Consider the following 18,126-nt stretch of genomic DNA (forward strand, 5'->3'; position numbering starts at 1 on the left):
GGTCACAAGTTCATTTCCCCCTGCAAATAAATAAGCAAATACGACAATCCCAGAGGACAAATGGGACCCCCAGGACACATGCATTAATAGAAGCCAAAACTGGCAGGCCTTACACACCCTTGAGTATGTTTTCACTGACTCATTCCACAAATACTTATTACCATTTACTAGGTGTTTGGGCACTGTGCTAGATTCTAAGGATCTAGCAATGAGTAAGACAGCGCCCGCTCTCACAGCATTTGCAGTCTGGTGGGGGACAGGGAAGCATAGGGAAAGAAGCACATAAGAAATTATGTACTATTGACCCAATGGAAGAACTGAGATTCACACGGCAATGAAGTTGACTTAGGAACCCAGATCTGAGCACCCATCTGTTGTTTTTCTTACTCTCCCTGAAGTCTCCTGAGATCACTGCAGGCTCAGTGAAGAAGGCACCCCAAACACCATAATAAGAAATCTGGACTCTCCGCTGAGGGCCAAGGGGAGCCATCACATATTTTTAAGGGGGTAGTTGCATGGTCTGATTGGGATCATGGAATGGTCGCTCTGTTGGCCATGGTGGAAACTGTCCCTAGAGGTAAGGTGACAGGTTAGGAGGCTAGAGTATATTTCTCTCCCTGGAACAAATAGTCCTGAGCCTCCAAATTTTTCTTTCCCATGGTTTCCCAGTTCCACCTGATAAGTGAAGAATGAGACTAGGGAGTATCATTTGTTTTCACAAGACAGGGAGCAGGAGGGAGTTGAAAGCTTTCTTCCTGGTATTGTTCTCTAGGGCTAAATTTGATATCTTCTTACAGACCTGGAGCTCCCCACATAGCATTCTTTAGACAAAATCCAGGCAAACCTGGAAAACTTGGAAGTCAGCAAAGTAGGTAGTGAAAGGGAAGATATGAGGCAGATTCTAAATATCCTTGCCAGAGAGTTGCACTCAAAATGAAATGGAAAGGGGAAGAGAAAAGCAGGTATCAACAACCTTCATTCCTATCCTTGCCCTGATGCTTATCCCCCAATAACCCACGATCCAGCCAACCTGAACTGCTTCACAGACACGTCCTGCTGCCTTTGAGCTCAATGTCTTTGCTCTCACTGCTCTTTGCCCATAATGTTATCTCCTCATTACACATTCTCAGTTGCCTGCCTTCCAAATATCTGTCATCCATTACAGCCTCCATGATTAGTAAAAAAGTCTTACTTTGTCTGATGGACTCCAAGACCACTTTATTTCTCCTCTGGTACTTTTCATACAATAATTTATATTATATTATTTTATACATGTCTGTCTCCTCTACTAGATTGTAGATTCCCTGAGGGTGAGAATCATTCCTACTTAGCATTTCTTCTCTCAATAGAAACTTGCACAGAGTGCAATCAATATTGCCTAAGCGAATTTATGGACAGTGTGGATTGTTAGTTTTTATGAGGAATATAGAACTCACTAAAGGAAACATACAGAAAAAAAAAAAAGTTATTCCTTGTCCAAACCCGCAAATAACTTTTTCATCCATCTCAGTTACTCTGACAGCAACCAAGCTGTAGACAACTAGTCAACATTGCCACCTAGTGGACATTATGGGTAATTATTTAAACCAGAACCCCTATACCTTGCCAGCAACAATTTTTTGTTTATTCTCAGAACTGTGCACAGACTGTGTTCTCCCATTTCTATATCCTTCCCAGACCACAGCTCAGTTAATTCCACTCCATAAATTATTCCATTTTCCTTAGCCTTTTTTACTTTTTCGTTCCAATTCTCTGAATATATCTCCAAAGTCCTTGAAAGTTTCTGAAAGTTCTCTAAACATCTCTACAGGCTCATGCCTGTCATCCTAGCACTTTGGGAGGCTGAGGCCGGAGGAGCATTTGATCTCAGAAGTTCGAGACCAGCTTGGGCAACATAGTGAAACCTTATCTCTATCTTAAATATTTTTTTAAACATTATAAAAATAAAAATATTTACAAAAGCCTCCGTCTGTTTTTGCAATAGTAACATTTCATACTGTTTTTCTAAATTATTTCAAATGAAATATTATGTTTTTAGAAGAATTAGTGAGCTAGCCTGAGAACTTAAAATACAGTTTATGAGAGGCCGGGCGCGGTGGCTCACGCCTGTAATCCCAACACTTTGGGAGGCCAAGGCGGGTGGATCACGAGGTCAGGAGATCGAGGCCATCCTGGCCAACATGGTAAAACCCCGTCTCTACTAAAATACAAAAAAAAAAATAATAATAATTAAAAAATAAAATAAAATACAATTTATGGCCTTGTTTCCAAGTGTTCAGAGTTCAAACAATAAACTTTTAAAACTTAATCCACTGGTAAATTGTTGGTTGGCTGCTTTAGAATTGAAACTGACCTTTTCAAATTGGAAAAGGGGACAGCAACAAAAAGGAACTCAGAAAATAATAATGGCTCATATTTTATAGCTGTTTGTGGTTTATAAAGTGGGTTTGTATTATTTCATTTGCCCTACCAACACTCCTGTGAGGACTTACAGTATGAGGCTTCCCATAGCACAGATGAGCAAGAAAACCTCATTGACGAAAAGTTATTATACTATGTAGTATTTAGATTGGAGCAAAAGTAATAGCGTTTTTTGCCATTACTTTCAGTGGCAAAAACCACTATTACTTTTGCACCAAACTAACAGAACAAGAGCCATGCACAAGTTTTCATACACTGTTCACAACATCACATTTGGTCTGAGTGCTCACATACATACACAGTAAATTACTGATGCAATATTTTAAGAAAATGTTAATTTTAATTTGCCCATAAAAGCAATAGAGAAAATATTCCCGGCCAGGCGCGGTGGCTGGCGCCTGTAATCCCAGCACTTTGGGAGGCCGAGGCAGGTGGATCACCTGAGGTCAGGAGTTCGAGACCAGCCTGGCCAACATGGCGAAACGTCGTCTCTACTAAAAATACAAAAATTTGCCCGGAGTGATGGTGGGCGCCTGTAATCCCAGCTACTCAGGAGGCTGAGGCAGGAGAATTGCTTGAACCCGGGAGGCAGAGGTTGCAGTGAGCCGAGATCGCGCCACTGCACTCCAGCCTCGGCGACAAAGGGAGACTTTTCAAGAAAAAAATAAGAAGAAAAGAAAATATTCCCAGTCCAGGAAAGTACAGGAGGGTCTTTCCCAGGCCTTTTGTTGCCTCCATACCTCTGTGGTAGCTGTTCCCTGTTCCAGAATGTTCTAAGTAGGGAACAGTGGTCAGCTCAAAGCTGAAAACCATGGCCTGGCCCATGGTGGGAGGAGCAGTGTCTAGGAGAACAATTGGTCCTGGACTTTATGAAGGGTCTTAAAGTCAGACATTTGATATTGTGTATAAATGAGTGAGACCTATTTTCACAGGGATATACCAATAAGGTGAAGAAGTTGACATTCTTCATACAGCTTTAAACTTAGATCCCATTACTGTTCCACACTGGTCATAGCAATATTTTCTACCATCTTGCGAAAAGTACACTTATATTGCACTGTATTTTGTATGCTAAAAGTATTCATTTCCACATTTTTTATCACCCTGTTTTGCATGTTTTCACGTGTTATTCATTTCTCTATTCTTTTTCTGAATTCTCCCAGATCCTCGTTATGTTTTCACGTTTTAGTACACAAGGAACCTCAAAAGTTGAAAGTGTCCCAAGCCCTTGCCCACCTTTCAGCAAGCCTCTCTTTCTCCCTTTCCCAGATGCTTTTCTTTCTGAAGATCTTTGTTATTATTTAACTCCTCTTTCGCAACACCACTGACATTGCACCGGCATCGCCGCGGGCCCTCTGTCTGGCTTAGAAGGTGCTCAAGAAAGACCCGCGGCGAATGGAGAAGACAAGCCCAAAGCCAGGAAATGGGTGGCGGCTGCAGGGAAGGGGGTTTTGATTCCATAGGATAAAAACGCGCTCCAACAGTCTCCGCATTCCGGCATGGAGCCGGCTGAGGGGTGCGGTGGTAAGACCCCATCGCTAGCGGAGTGCAAGCAAAGCCGCACACCTCCTGGGTCCGGGCTGGGGCAGGCCGCGCGGGCGCGGGAACGAAAGCGTGCGGACGGGGAAAAGGGTCCTCCAAGCCCAAGTGGGAGCGCCGCGGAGGGCGAGCGAGCGGCAGGGCGCGGCGCGGGCGTGTGCGGCACCACGGGACAGCGGGCTGCGGCCCAGGGGGCGAGGCGTGCTCGGGTCTATTCCGGGAGCGGCTCTGAGGGGCGGGCGCGGGCGCGGGCGGGGCGGGGGCTGCCGGCGAGCATCCTGTCTGGGGGAGGGGACCGCAGAGAGCGCCGGCCGCTGGGCTGGCCTGAGAGCGCAGCGCGCCGGCCGCCACCAGCCGCGCCGGAGCCCCTGCGCCCTGCGGCCCGCTCCCCGGGGACCGGGCCGGCGCCATGGACCGAGGCCAGGGTAAGAGGGGCCGCGACGCCTGCACTTGTTGCTGCGCCGGGCGGGAAAGGGAGACTGGACGATCTGAAGCCGGAGAGGAGGAGGGAGAGAGGCGGGCGGTGGGGCGGGGGCTGAGGAACGCTCGGAGGGGACTGGGAGACGCGGCGCTTATGCAAAGGTGCCTCCGGCTGCCGGGACAACCCGGTGCGTGTCAACGCCCGTGTCCTGGGGCCAACTCGCCTCTTGTGTGTGAAATCAGAGTTTTCATAGGCTAAGGATTTGTAACTTCATAAAAGATCCCCCTCTAGTTTCCGGAGGACAGCGAGCTCCTCCCACCTCATTCCACTCTAAAGGGTAAAACAAGGTGTACAGGTTCAACTCCCGAAACACCCGCTGTGGGCAGCCCCTAGGGAGAAGCTCCAGGGGACCGAAGTTTGCAGCTGCCTAGGGCATTGCGAGAAGGAGGAGCGCCGTGAGCAGGCGCGCGTGTGCATGCCTGTGTGCGCCAGGCAGGGAGGAGGCGGGGGTGGTTCTATCCCGCACCAGCTGTGTCCTCGGCCCAGCCCTTCTCTCTGGACCAGCGACAAAGTTGGATTAGATGGTCTCCAAGGCACCTTGCCGACCCTTTTCCAGTGTATTTGGTAGACGTTTCACAGAAGTGGAAGGGACTTACTGAAATTGAGATTGACATGAGCCGAGAGGGCAGCATTCGTAGGGGGCTAGCGCACATTTTTTTCTGTTTGTTTTGTTTTGTTTGAGACGGCGTTTCGCTCTTGTTGCCCAGGCTAGGGTGAAGTGGCGCGATCTTGGCTCACTGCAACCTCCGCCTCCCGGGTTCAAGCGATTCTCCTACCTCAGCCTCCGGAGTAGCTGGGATTAGAGGCATGCGCCACCACACCCGGCTAATTTTTGTATTTTTAGCAGAGACGGGGTTTCACCATATTGGCCAGGCTGGTCTGGAGCTCCTGACCTCAGGTGATCAGCCGGCCACGGCCTCTCAAAGTGCTGGGATTACGGGCGTGAGCCACCGCGCCTGGCAGCGCACATTTTAAGTAAAGGTCTAGACATGGCCTTTGGCAATGGCCAGATGGGCATGTGTGTGTCTGTAAAGAAGTGGCCTGCTTGGACATGTGAACAGTGTCAGAGGCTGGGAATCAGAACCCCAGGGTTTCAGTCTGCACCTCTGGGATCCAAAGAGATCACAGGTGTGAAGGCACTAGATAAACTAGTGAGTGCTGTGCCAACAGGCGAAGTGTTGTTGTTGTTGTTATTAATAATGGAAAATTCCTTCCCCTCCCCACGATAATCTCACACCTCTCCCCCATCTGCCTGTTTGCTGTGCTGAGCCCCCGAAGGGAGGAAAAAAAGAAGGGAACAGGGGCATGGGAGCAATTAGCAGGCACTGGGGCAGGGATGAGCCGGGAGCAGGTGTGGGGTAACCTCCCTTACTCCTGTTAAACGGAAAGTCAGGCTTGGCGAGCTCAGAGGGCCAGAGGGGAGTCCTGGCTTCCAGGTCAACCTCCTCACTGGCCCCTCCCCAACACAGAATACTGGATTCACCTTCTCCTTCAGGGACTGGGAAGGGCAGGCAGGAAAGAGAGTGGGCTTCTGTTTGGTTCTTTAGCAACTGAGGCCTAGATTTGTAAAGCAGTTCTCACCTGTTAACTGATTTCTAGGCAAGTGTGAAGAGTGTATATCAGGGAGGAAAAACAGAGAGAAGAGGCACCTCTCACACCCCTCAGTCCTGCTGTTCCCACCTCCTGCATAATGCGTCTAAAGCAAATACCACCATCCACCCTCCCCTTCACACTCCTAGTCGCCCGCCACCTCCCCCACCTCTCCACCACCCCTACTCCCCACCAGTTTTTAAATACCACCCTGTCTGATCTCCAGTACAAAAATCCATACCTAGGCCTACCCAGGCCTGTGGAAAGTGCACTGTGTCATCCTAAGACAGAGTGACAATAGTTCACTTCACTTTAAATGCTTGGTAACCAACAACCTCCACGTCAGAAGGCTGCCTCCAGAGCACTCTTCCTAGGAAGTCAGACTTCCCAGGAATCCCTTGGTGCTGAGAGCCTAGGAGGGCTCTGACCTGCTCTCTCCCTGCAGGCTTTTCTAGTCTGCTATCTTTCTTTACACCTCTTGTCGCAACTTTATAGACATAGTTATCTGACTCTTTAGTGTCGGCCTCCCTACCCGGAAGTAAGCTTCAGGAAGGCAAGGAGTGGATCTATTGTGATCAATCTGCTGACACTGCACCTGGCACATAGTGCACCGTGAGGAGCTCCAACAGTGGTTTAATTAGTAAAATACAACACACTTTATAGTGCACCTCGAATTGATTACTTGTACAGCAATACTTAGTAGTATTCTCTTTTTAAAAATCAACATTGCTGTACAAGTAATCAGTTTGAGAATAGTACTAAGTATACTCAGATCAGTTCTTGGTGACTTACAAAGGCCATCTCAAGTAAAGTGGTCTTGTGGCTGGGCACACAAGATCAGTTTAACTGTCTGGCTCCTCAGTTCTCTACTCTGATAAATAATTGCAAACACAACCGTTTATGAATCAGAATGAAAAATCTGCATGCATTTTTAAGATAAAACATGAGACTTAAAGTATTCCAGGCTGGGCACCGTGGCTCACGCCCATAACCCCAACACTTTGGGAGGCCAAGGTGGGTGGATCACTTGAGGTCAGGAGTTCGAGACCAGCCTGCCCAACATGGTGAAACCACATCTCTACTAAAAATACAAAAATTAGCTGGGTGTGGTGGCGGGCACCTGTAATCCCAGCTACTCGGGAGGCTGCGACAGGAGAGGAGGCATCGCTTGAACCTGGGAGGTGGAGGTTGCAGTGAGCCGAGATCGAGCCATTGCACTCCAGCCTGGGCGACACAGCAAGATTCCGTCTCAAAAAAAAAAAAAAAAAAAGTATTCCAGCAGACCTTTCTTGTACCCCTGTTCCCAGGCAGGTGTGCACTCTCTTCTGTCATCAGGGAAGGCTTAAGAAGCACAGGTCTCATTTCAGCCTCCTGCCTACCATGTGAGAGATGGGACTGTCATGCCCAGCTGACTAGGGAAGAAAACCACACATTGGTATTCACGATAATAACTGAAATCATCAAACTCTTGCCATGTGCCAGGCACTGTCCTCAGCTTCTTATGTGGCTCCTCTCAGAACAACCCATAGGATGGGGCCTATGAGCTGGGACTATCATGAATCATACCTCAGGGGAAAGCAGGCTCAGCCAGGGTATTAGCCAGCAAGGGCTGCAATAACAGAATACACAGACTGGGTGGCTGCAACAACAGAAATTAATTTTCTCACAGTTCCAGATGCTGGAAGTCTAAGATCAAGGTGCAGTCAGGGTTAGTGTCGGGTGGGGCCTCTCTTCCTGGCTTGTAGGGACACTTTTTGCCGTGTCCCTTCGTGGCCTCTTCTCTGTGCATCCAGAGAAAGATCTCTGGTGTTTCTTCTTCTTCTTCTTCTTCCTCTTCCTCTTCTTCTTCTTTCTTCCTTCTTTCTTCTTTGTTCTTCTTCTTTTCTTTCTTCATTTTTTAATTTTTTTTGAGACAGAGTCTCACTCTGTCACCCAGGCTGGAGTGCAGTGGTGGGATCTCGGCTCACTGCAAGCTCCGCCTCCTTGGTTCATGCCATTCTCCTGCCTCAGCCTCCCGAGTAGCTGGGACTACAGGCGTGCACCACCATGCCCAGCTAATTTTCTTGTATTTTTAGTAGAGATGAGGTTTCACCATGTTAGCCAGGATGGTCTCCATCTCCTGACCTCGTGATCCACCCGCCTCAGCCTCCCAAAGTGCTGGGATTACAGGCGTGAGCCACCATGCCCGGCCGTCTCTTCTTCTTATAAGGACACCAGTCCTATTGGATTAGAGCTCCACCCTTGCAACCTCATTTAACCTTAATTACCTCCATAAAGACCCTGTCTCCAAATACAGTCACACTTGGGGTTAGGGCTTCAACATATGCATTTGGGAGGGACAAAATTCAGTCCATAACAACAAGCTTAGGTCACTGACATTAATTTGCTCATTCATTCTCCATATGAGACACAGAGCTGGGGTTCAAACCCAGCTGTCTCCATATCAAAGTCCTGATCTTAAGCTTGCTGCTGACTGCCTCCTTGGTGGCAGGTGACCTGCCCAAGCCTTAGAGCAGAACCTAGATGCCAAATCTTCCTGTTTCAGGCCCCAGACATCTCCATGGCACTTAAGCTGCACTATTCAGATATTTCACAGCAATTGCTGTGAATATGCTGAGCATAAAAAGCTCAGCATCAAAGTCAAGTGACTTGAGAATGGAAACAAACGCCGAAAGTAGAATTTCTCTTCCAACAGGGTATGTGTTTTCCCATGGGGAGAGAAAAGGATTCATAAAGCACAGTAACAAACATAGAAACCACTTATATCATAATGGCAATCCTTCCAGAGGGTTTCCTGATTCACAAATACCATACAAGAGAATCAACCATCAGGTAAAGCCAATGTCTATGGACACCGCCTTCTACAGAACAAGTTAATTAGCTCTCTGTCCCTGTCTCCCACATCATACATCTAAAGCAAATGGCACCACCCGCAGATGAGGATAAATTATGATACTGATAACACCTATTTCTTGGATTTGTTATAAATAACCTACAAATAATACCTAGCATAGGGGATCCACTCAATAAATGTTGGCTATTTTAGTAATTACATTTTTTTTTTTACCACACTCACCATTAATAAGACTGCTTTACAGAACTTCACTTGCTTCTTCCACAAGCTACTCCAACTCTGATGTTGCTTTTTGAGTCCCTGCTCTGTTTTAAATACTGAATTAGACAGCTTTGTGTACAACTCAAAGACAGGGAACAGGTTATAATCTTGTTTGTATCACCGTGATCCCTTATGGTGCTTGTCTCTTGGAAATCCACTTATGACCTTCAATAACTGGACCACTGTCCAAATGACATTTCTGAGTGACTGAAATGTTCATTTTCTGTTATATAGTCTCTCTATTCAAGCCTACTGACTGTGGCTATGTCATCACAGTTTTGCTTTTGTGAACTTTTCATTCTTCTTGGATCATCATCTCTTTAAGGCTATGGTCTGAATTTTTTCTGATTTTTAAAAATTTGCCTTCTTAATGTCCAACATTATGTCTGATCTCCCAGGCTCATGTGGAGTGATTTATTTCCCCCAAGGTTCCTTTCCTTTCCCCTTCACAACTGGTTCTTTTTCAACTACTGCAGTTGAATTGAACCCAAGACAGGAGTTTCTTTTGCTGTGTTCTGTGTTCTTGGGGAGATCATGTTGTCTGCTGGGCAATTCAAGAAATAATCTGATGCTCTTCTTTTCATGGAATGAGATTTTCATTGCTCAACAGATGATCTGAGAATCCATTCTGCCTGTGTCTTGCCTCTGTTGAACCAGCTTTTGAGATCCAAATTAGGAAGGCCATGTCTTCCCTACAGTGTCCATTGACCAAGCAGCCTGTAGCTAATCCATATGATGACCTCCCCCTGCAGTGACTTGAGACCCAACTTCTGTCCCCAAGGCTGTGAATTTCCATGCAGACATACCTCTTCCCTGACATCCAAGTTCATTTCCTACTCCTTCTATGGTAATGGTCTTTTGAAAGGAACCCTTATCCATATTCGAATCATCTTTTTGATCCAAACATATTTCATGGGTCATCTTTGTCAGTGTTGGGACTCAGTGGAGCTGAGTGGTTCAGAGAATGGACAAATTTGGGTTTGAGTTTTGACTGCAACTTTTTGTATGACCTTGGGCAGTCACTTTTTATGACCCTTCAGTGTCTTCATTTGGAATGTCATGGCAAGAGTAATACGTGTAGTCTAGCACTCAGAATTTAACCACACTCTGCAATGGGTGTAAGGAGTCATACGGGGCCGTATGACTTAACTGTGTTCCCTGTGGAGGCTTCTCCTGGTCACTGGGCACTGCTTCCATTTCTTTGTCTCTCACAGAAGCTGTTTGGCTTCTCCATTTTTGTCAAAGTTTTGCCAGCCTCTCCCTCAAATATCAGTTTCAAACTCCCGTTTTCACATGAGTAAGCATTCTGCCAAGTAAGTTCCTCCCTCCCACCCTCTGCCAAGAACATATCGTTACTCCATTCTCATCTTTGGTCCAGAAAAACAATCCTGGTCTTAGATACCATCAGCTTCTCATACCCTTCTTAATCTTCAAGAAAACCTCAGAACCAAACAAAAAAGTGAACCCATCTGTGTGCAACACCCCCACCAAACCCCAGCATTTTCCTCCTTCCTTTCCTGGCCAAACTTCTCAAATGGTCAGCAACTCCTCTTGCACACTCCTTTCACCTCCTGCAGCCTCGCTTCCAATCACACCCTCCACTGAGAACCCTCTCTGAAGGGTCACAAATGGCTTCCACTTCCATTGGACCAAAGTCTAGCCTTTCACCTCCATCAAATCCCATCTCCTGGCCTCTAGCTCTGTTGATTGAGCCTCTACTCCTTTCTGATGTATTCTCCTAATTTGCAGAGATGTGAAAATCACGGATTTGGGGGTCGAATAAGTCTAGGTTAAATAACCACTGCCTCATCCCTCCAGGAAGCCTTTTCTGCCTTCTCCCTGCCCCATCCCAATGTTATAGGTGCTCATAGCCTCTAGGCCTCTCCCACACTAAGACAAGTTACGCAACCAAGTTGTTTCCTCAGTCTTTGTAATGCAAGAAGAATGACACCCATAGTTGGGAGACTGAAATGCAGTAATATTTGCCTAGCTCCCAGTGCCTGGCCCATAGTAGGTGCTTACTAATTGTTATTTCCCATCTTCTCCCACTTGCTCTATCTTCCCTCTTGCTCTGTCTCTATCTTCTTGCTCTGTCTTTTATGGCACTTGCCCCTCTCTCCCCTGATCTCCTGACCACGTCAGCCCTCTCGCTACACTCACTCCTGTGAAGAACTAAACCCCTCTATGAGAGTAACTCTCAGATGTCCATCACCAGCCACGATTTGGCCTCCAGTTCCTCATGACCTCCTGCCTATAGTACATTTCCATTCCGAGGTCAACTCTGCCTTTGGGTGACCCAATTTTGAACTCATCTTATTCACCACCAAATCAGATGACCCTTCCTGTTTCTCTTTTTATGCTAACAACTCAACCACATGAGAAGTTATTGAAGGAAATGGGGGTGTTTGTGAGAAAGACTAAAGTTGAAGTGGGGACATGGAATCAGTTCTCAAATTTGTTGTCCTGTAGAAGAGGTAATAGAAAGTTTCTACAGAAGGAGATTAAACAGAGGCCAGTTTGGGCTCAATCTAAGAGAAGCATACAAATGAAAAGAACTGTTCAATGGTAGAATACAAGTTGCCTAGGGATGCAAAGAGTCAAAGTTTGAGTGACCACAGATCAGGGAAGCCACAGAATAGCTTAGCATGTAGCTTAAGGACTACTCTCACGTAAAATTCAAGAAGCTTTCGCAGCTTGACCCTTTTGCACACTGTAGAGAACAGGACTTCTAGGAGTGTATGTTTCAACCTAAAGCATTCTTTTTTTAAAGGTACAGTATATTATAGCTTTTAATAGGACTTATGAATTATCTATGCTTAAGGATGGAATTTGGGGAGACCGCCTGATGCAATTAAGGACAGTTATTTACAGCTACTGGTCTGATTATGCTTAAACCCTTCAGTGGTTTCTCATTGTTTATAAAACATCAGCTACTGTCCTTGTGGTGCCTCAGGTCTGCCCTGTCTGCCCTCTGCACACTTTGCCAGCTCGCTTTGGACCCCCACCTACCTCTTGCCCTGGGCTCTTCTCACACTGGCCCTGCTCCTTGCAGCTTTGAATATTTTGTGCCTTCACCTGGTTCACCCTTGCTCTTCCTTAGCTCACTGCTGAAATATGACTTCCTCAAGGCAATGTTTCCCAGTCTCCCAAGATACATGCCTGTTGTAGATGTTCAGAGCACCCTGCACTTCTCAATCACAGTTCACTGTGGGCTTGAATTAGCTGTTCATATGAACTCTGTTGGGGCAGGGCTCTTCTCTCCTTGCTCTCTGACCTTCCCCCAGGACCTAGTGTAATGCTTGATGCATAGTAGGTGCTCAATAAATGTCTGTTGAGATGATGAATAAATGAAAGTGAGAGTACACAATTAACGGAGGAGGAGTTGCATATGGCCACTTTTAACTCCAGGATTCTCCACGTCAATGATCCTCACTTTAGGGACAGAAATGTAGACTTCATCATTATCCATCATTTCCTTTGCCTTCATCCTTTATACAGTGAAATCCCAAATCCTGTTGACTATTATTGGGAAATATATCTTGGATGGCTTCTGTATCCTGTTGCCTCGGCTAGGAGCTTCCTGTTTCTGCTCTTGCCTTCTCCAGCCTGCCTTAAGGACCACTCCCTATTTATCTAAAGCAGTGGTTCTCAAATCCAGCTGGGCTCAGAATCACCCCCTGTGGAGCCTACTGAAAATACACCCACAAAGATTTGATCAGTGGGTCAGAGGTTTGGGAATCTGCTTTTTTTTTTTTTTTTTTTTTTTTTTTTTTTTTTTTTTTCCTGGCACATCCGCCAGGTGATTCTGATATTCACACAAGGGTGATAATTACTGTTTTCATGCACTGCTTTTATCTTGACCCTTGACCTTGCTCAAACACCTGCTTCTAGTTCTGTCTTTCACACTTTTCAACTGAATGAGACTCTAGGGTCTGGGTCTGTTACCCAAAGCAACCTCTGAAAGCATGAAATGTCTCATTTTATCTTTAAAAAGCCGTGCAAATTTTTTGTTAGCATCCATAATATATCTAACCCCTTCTATCACCCTCTCAAAATATCTTTGTACAAAATGGACCTTCGGAGATGCATTGTGTTTATCTTGGCTTCTCCTTCCCCTTCCCTCCCCTGCCCTCCACCATGGACTCCCAGGTGATGTGAACTCCAGCCTCCAATAAATATCCCAGCACAGAGTGCCAGAATGGAAATGGATCTGGACATGGAAGCAGAACACCCACATCCAAGCCCTGGCTCAGCCGCTCACTTCCGTGTTATGAGAACATACCTTTTTTTAACTTTTAGAAGCACTTTGACATTCACCAGTTATCTTCATTTCAGCTTAGCTTCAGGGACATTGCACATCATCCACAGAGTGCTTTGTGCAGAGGCTGGGCAACCCCTGCCCATGTGATCATACACGCTGTCACTTAGCAGCCGTTCACGGTGGGGGGGTTGCTATGGGCAAGAAGGAACCTGTGTAATGGGGGACTCATCAGACAGAGAATTGACCCACTAAATTCTTTTTTCTGGAGACCCTTCCAGCCCTGAGTTTCTTTTCTGTCGCATTTCTTGACCCTGGTGATGGCCCTATGAAGTAGATAGCAGAGACATTCTCCCCATTGGACAGATGCAATAACTAAGGTTCAAACAGATGACTCTGCTCTTCCCCCTTCCTGAAAGATGCAGCTCAGCGTCCTCTCCCTGCCATATCCACCTCTAGGTCTCTCCTGACTTTGGGTTACCACCACCCTCCTCAGACTGGGCTTTTGGAAGTTTTCACCACACTTGTTGAAATATCTGTTTTATGTGTGTATGAGTCCTGAGGCCTAGGAGTATCTTTTGTGCCATATTCCCAGTGTCTAACAATAGCAAATGCTTAATAGTTACAGTCAAGTGTACTTATTGCTGAAAGCCCACCATGACTCAATAGATACTGTCATATTCCCATTTTATACATGAAGAAACTGAGGCTTTGAAAGGCCTATTTATGCAGCCCAACTCACCTCCATACCTGAGTTCTTTACCATTGCTCTCCGCTGCTTCTCCATGAATGTTGGAGGGTTATCCCCAGGTTAGATATACGAGGGACTTGCTAGTTAAGATGGGCTGACTAGGTAAAGATTTCTAAGTGGGGACAAGGAGGGTGCCGAGAAGACGAGGAAAAGGAGGTCTGAATAATTCTAGGGAACATCCTTTATCGATGAGGGGGTATAGCCGGGCAGCCTGCATGAGGTTTTATTTCTTATCCTTCACACTCTTCCCGCTGTGGCCCTTGGAGTTCTGGTATTCAGCATTCATGAAGCTCTCATTATCCCGGAATTAACAAAGGAGGCTGAGCCGGGAGGGCCCGGCCGGGGTCTATCCTCCATCTAAAATTCCATTCGGGGAATCCCAGCCTTGCCCCAAGTAGGGAGTGAAGGTGCAGAGCTGGCCTGGCGTGATTCTTCTCCCTGGCACAGCTGTCAGGCTGCGGCGGGGGCAGAATGTGGCACCACATTGCAGTCATACCAGTTCTGGGGAATTGATGGACAGCACGCCTCACAGGAGGCAAGCTTGGGGGCTTTTTATAGCCCTCTAAGAACCTAGAGGAAAACTGATCTCCTGAGAGAGAGAAATGGAATACGTGCCTTTTCCCGGCGCCATTCCCTCAACCATGTAGTCCCCAGATGCCTGCAGTTCAACTTAGGGCAAGAGCCACAGCTAAATGAGTAGTGTAGTGTGGTGGAAGCAATTCACTGCTGGGAGATAAGGATCCTAACCAAGTTCCTTGAATTCCCCCCTTGGGCTTCAGTTCCTTCACCATTAAGGTTGAAGTATTAGAGTGCAGGGACCAGCAGACCTCAGTCCAAGGGCAAAATCTGGCCTGCTACCTGTCTTTGTAAAGAAAGTTTTCTTGGAACACAGCCACACCTGTTCATTATATATTGTCTAGGGCTACTTTCTCACTATAAGGACAGAGTTGGGTAGTTGAAACAGAGGCCAACAGAGCCTAAAATATGTAGTATCTTGTCCTTTACCGAAAAAGTTGGCCAACCCCTGGATTAGGCTGTAGAGAGATTGGGAGTGTCTCCCTGGAGCACTGTGGTGAGAAGGATTCTGAGGGTGTGTCCAAACCAAGGAATGAAGCACTGTCCTTAAACCATACGAGAGTGTGTATTCAAGAGTAGTGTTGGGAAGACCCCAGAATGCCATTTACCAGTGTTTTTCAAACTACTTTTGGCCTCAGAAACCTTTTGCAAACAAAATCTTAAGCAACAGAGCTGCTATGGGTGAAGTGGGAATGAGAACACTGAGCACAGCCCATTCCATCCCTCTTACCACCGGGGCAGCACCTAAGGAAGCTATGCAGATCCCATAGGCTTCATCAGAAGAGCATTAGGAAACCACTTACCTAATCCTATCTCATTGATTCTACAACTGGGGAAACAGGTACAAGGAGTAGTGGCTTGCCTACGGTCACCTGACAGGTTCCCGTTTGGCTTTCCACATGTCACTGACGTGGTTACCAGGTATCAGCAGAACACGGACATATTTCTGCTGGGGAGAAAGCCTGTCCATTGGCTTTGCAGGGCCTTAGGGCTGCCATTAGTGCACGGGTGACCAGGAAGTGCCCTTGCTGACCTGGAGCCCACCTAGGTTCAGTGGTGGGACTTGGCTGGGACACATTGTTGATATCTGCCCATGTTTCACCGTGGCCTAGTCAAAGTTTTGGAGAATTTTTTTTTCTGACAGCACCGAAGCCAAAAGAAGAAAATAAAAATTAAATTAAACCATATGTATTTTTATTTCATTGATACAAAGATTTTTTTAAAAAAAAACTCAGAACATACCTTACAATTGACATCTTAATTTATTCGTTTTGTTCTCTTTTTTTTCAAAAAGCTGTTGTTCAATATGAAAATATCTTCAAATCAGTGGCATCTTAGAATGGAGAAATTATGATAATTTATACTAAGGTTTTCTTTTGAAGATGGAACCAGATTTATTCATTTGTAGAATAAATATTTACTCTTCCTGCCCGTTCTTGTTGAAGGGTTTGCTGAAAGCAGATCCTGCTGATGCAAAACCAAGGGGGATTTTTTTTTAGCTCCACTTGGACCAAAAAGAAAACTGATCTCCTGGGAGTGTGCCAGGAAGCCAGAGAGCCTGATGGCCTTTCCTCACCTCCAGCCAGCAACCAGGTGCAGCTCTCAGAGGTTCCACAGAGGAAGCTCAGGGTCCCTGAATCTCCCAGTGTGTCAGAGAAAGTGAAACTTGGTCACCGATGCCTGGAACATGAGGTCATATCTAGTCAGTGTCCATCAAAGAGAATATATAAAGGACCAGAAGTTTCAAGGGACACTTCCTAGCCAGGAGCCCTGTAGAGATGGCATTCCAGATGGAGAAAATCGTGGAAAGAAGAGCCCAGAAGCATGCTCAGAAAGCAAAGCAGGGCAGCATGCCGAGAGCCCAAAAGAGCAGATGGAGGTGACACGGGGCCTCCATGTCCTTCCAAAGAGTAGGGATGTATTCTCCCAGTCGCTTACTGGGTGTGTCCCAGTCCTTAGAGGTTGTGCGGCTTGCAATCTGTAACTAATAATAGAGAAAGGAGAGTACGACAACTGAGGGCTCTGGCCGTGGTGTCAAGTTGCCTGGGGTTTGAATCCTGGCTCTACTCCTTTTGTTTAGCCCCCTGAGTTTGTCTCTTCAACTGAAAATGGAGATAACAGTCTCCTATCTACGATGGGGGATCATTGGATTCATATAGTGAAAGCACTCAGCACATAAGAAGCAGTCAACTTTTTGAAAAAAGAAAGCAAATGCCTAAAACTCAGGTTTAGAAATGACTGCCTTTCTTAATAAGTTAGAAAGTAATCCAAGTTATCTCTGACACTTTCACCCTCGCTCCTTGCCTGCCCATCCTGGGAAGGGATGGGATTACGGAGACGTTGGGGATAAGCCACAGGGAGTGCATGGGGCACGTGAGGATCTTTCATCATCTGTGTCACAAAGGAAAACTGGTGTTCTGGGCCCTGGGGAGCAGTGGATGAGTTGTGAGCAGGAAGAGATTATGATGTGTTGCAATTTGGGGAAATTATTAAAGCCAGCAGTGAGCTCACATTCGAATGGAAAGGGAGAGATTGGAAAGAGGTGGCCAGTTAGGAGGTAGGGCAAATATCTCAGGTGAGCAGCAGACTGTAAGACCAACTCACCTTGATGTTTAAAAGCAGAGATACATAAAACTTTAAACTCTCCACTTTGAGTTAGGGTTAATTGTACACAATTGTTAGTCTAATGCAGAAGCAGAGAGATATTTGGGGCATTTCAAAACTCAAAACATCCATTTCCATGACTTTTGATCAACGTTTTCTTGGATCCTCAACCCCAATGATGGAGGCAGGAATCACCCCGGGGTCTCCTAGAGCCTATTCGGGGGTGGATTCCTGTGGGGCAGGTTCATGGGGGCCTGGCCCAGAACCAAATCCAGGTTTAACACTGAAAGGTTTCTGCAGGTGAGAGGGAAGGAAAGGAGGGAAGACTTCCTACCTGGGCAGATAGTCAGAGTGGCCATCTGAGCTCAGCTTCCAGCCTCCCACCTAGAATATCTAATCTAGGCCCTGGGTGATTTCCTTTCATCACTGACAACCGCAGCAACATTAGTAATCATAATGAACCCTTACAAGCATGATTCATATGTACCTGGCATGATGCATACAGTCTTCATACATTGTCTCCCTTTCTTCTTGCCACAACCCTTTGAGGTAAACACTGTTATTATCTCTGTCTTACATTGAGAAAACAGGCTTGGTGAAATGATGAAACCTGCCTGGGTGAGGGAAGCCAAATCCCAGGTTTGATGTTGGATACATCTCACCTGGGTTCACAATGCCACAGCTACCTACTGTACTGACTCCTCCCTAGCCTTCCTGACGAGGGACTATCCCACCTGGGCTCCATCCCTCTTGAAAGGGACACCTATCTGCCTCTCTTAGTTCAGATTGCT

The 18,126-nt window shown here is 46.4% G+C and overlaps 1 protein-coding gene across 2 annotated transcripts in view; it reads left to right on the forward strand.

The window, feature by feature from the left end:
* Positions 1–4,258: 4,258 nt before the first annotated feature.
* The window catches only part of AFAP1L1 (actin filament associated protein 1 like 1), a 69,089-nt gene continuing 55,221 nt past the window's right edge, over positions 4,259–18,126 (forward strand). For both annotated transcript variants that reach the window (XM_518027.6, XM_016954015.3), the window contains exon 1: positions 4,259–4,385. In XM_518027.6, the coding sequence (XP_518027.3) occupies positions 4,370–4,385 (16 nt within the window). In that variant the 5' untranslated portion in view covers positions 4,259–4,369. The remainder of the gene's footprint in view (positions 4,386–18,126) is intronic.

The sequence above is a fragment of the Pan troglodytes genome, chromosome 4, assembly GCF_028858775.2.
Source record: "Pan troglodytes isolate AG18354 chromosome 4, NHGRI_mPanTro3-v2.0_pri, whole genome shotgun sequence".
In the NCBI taxonomy this organism is placed as follows: domain Eukaryota; kingdom Metazoa; phylum Chordata; class Mammalia; order Primates; family Hominidae; genus Pan; species Pan troglodytes.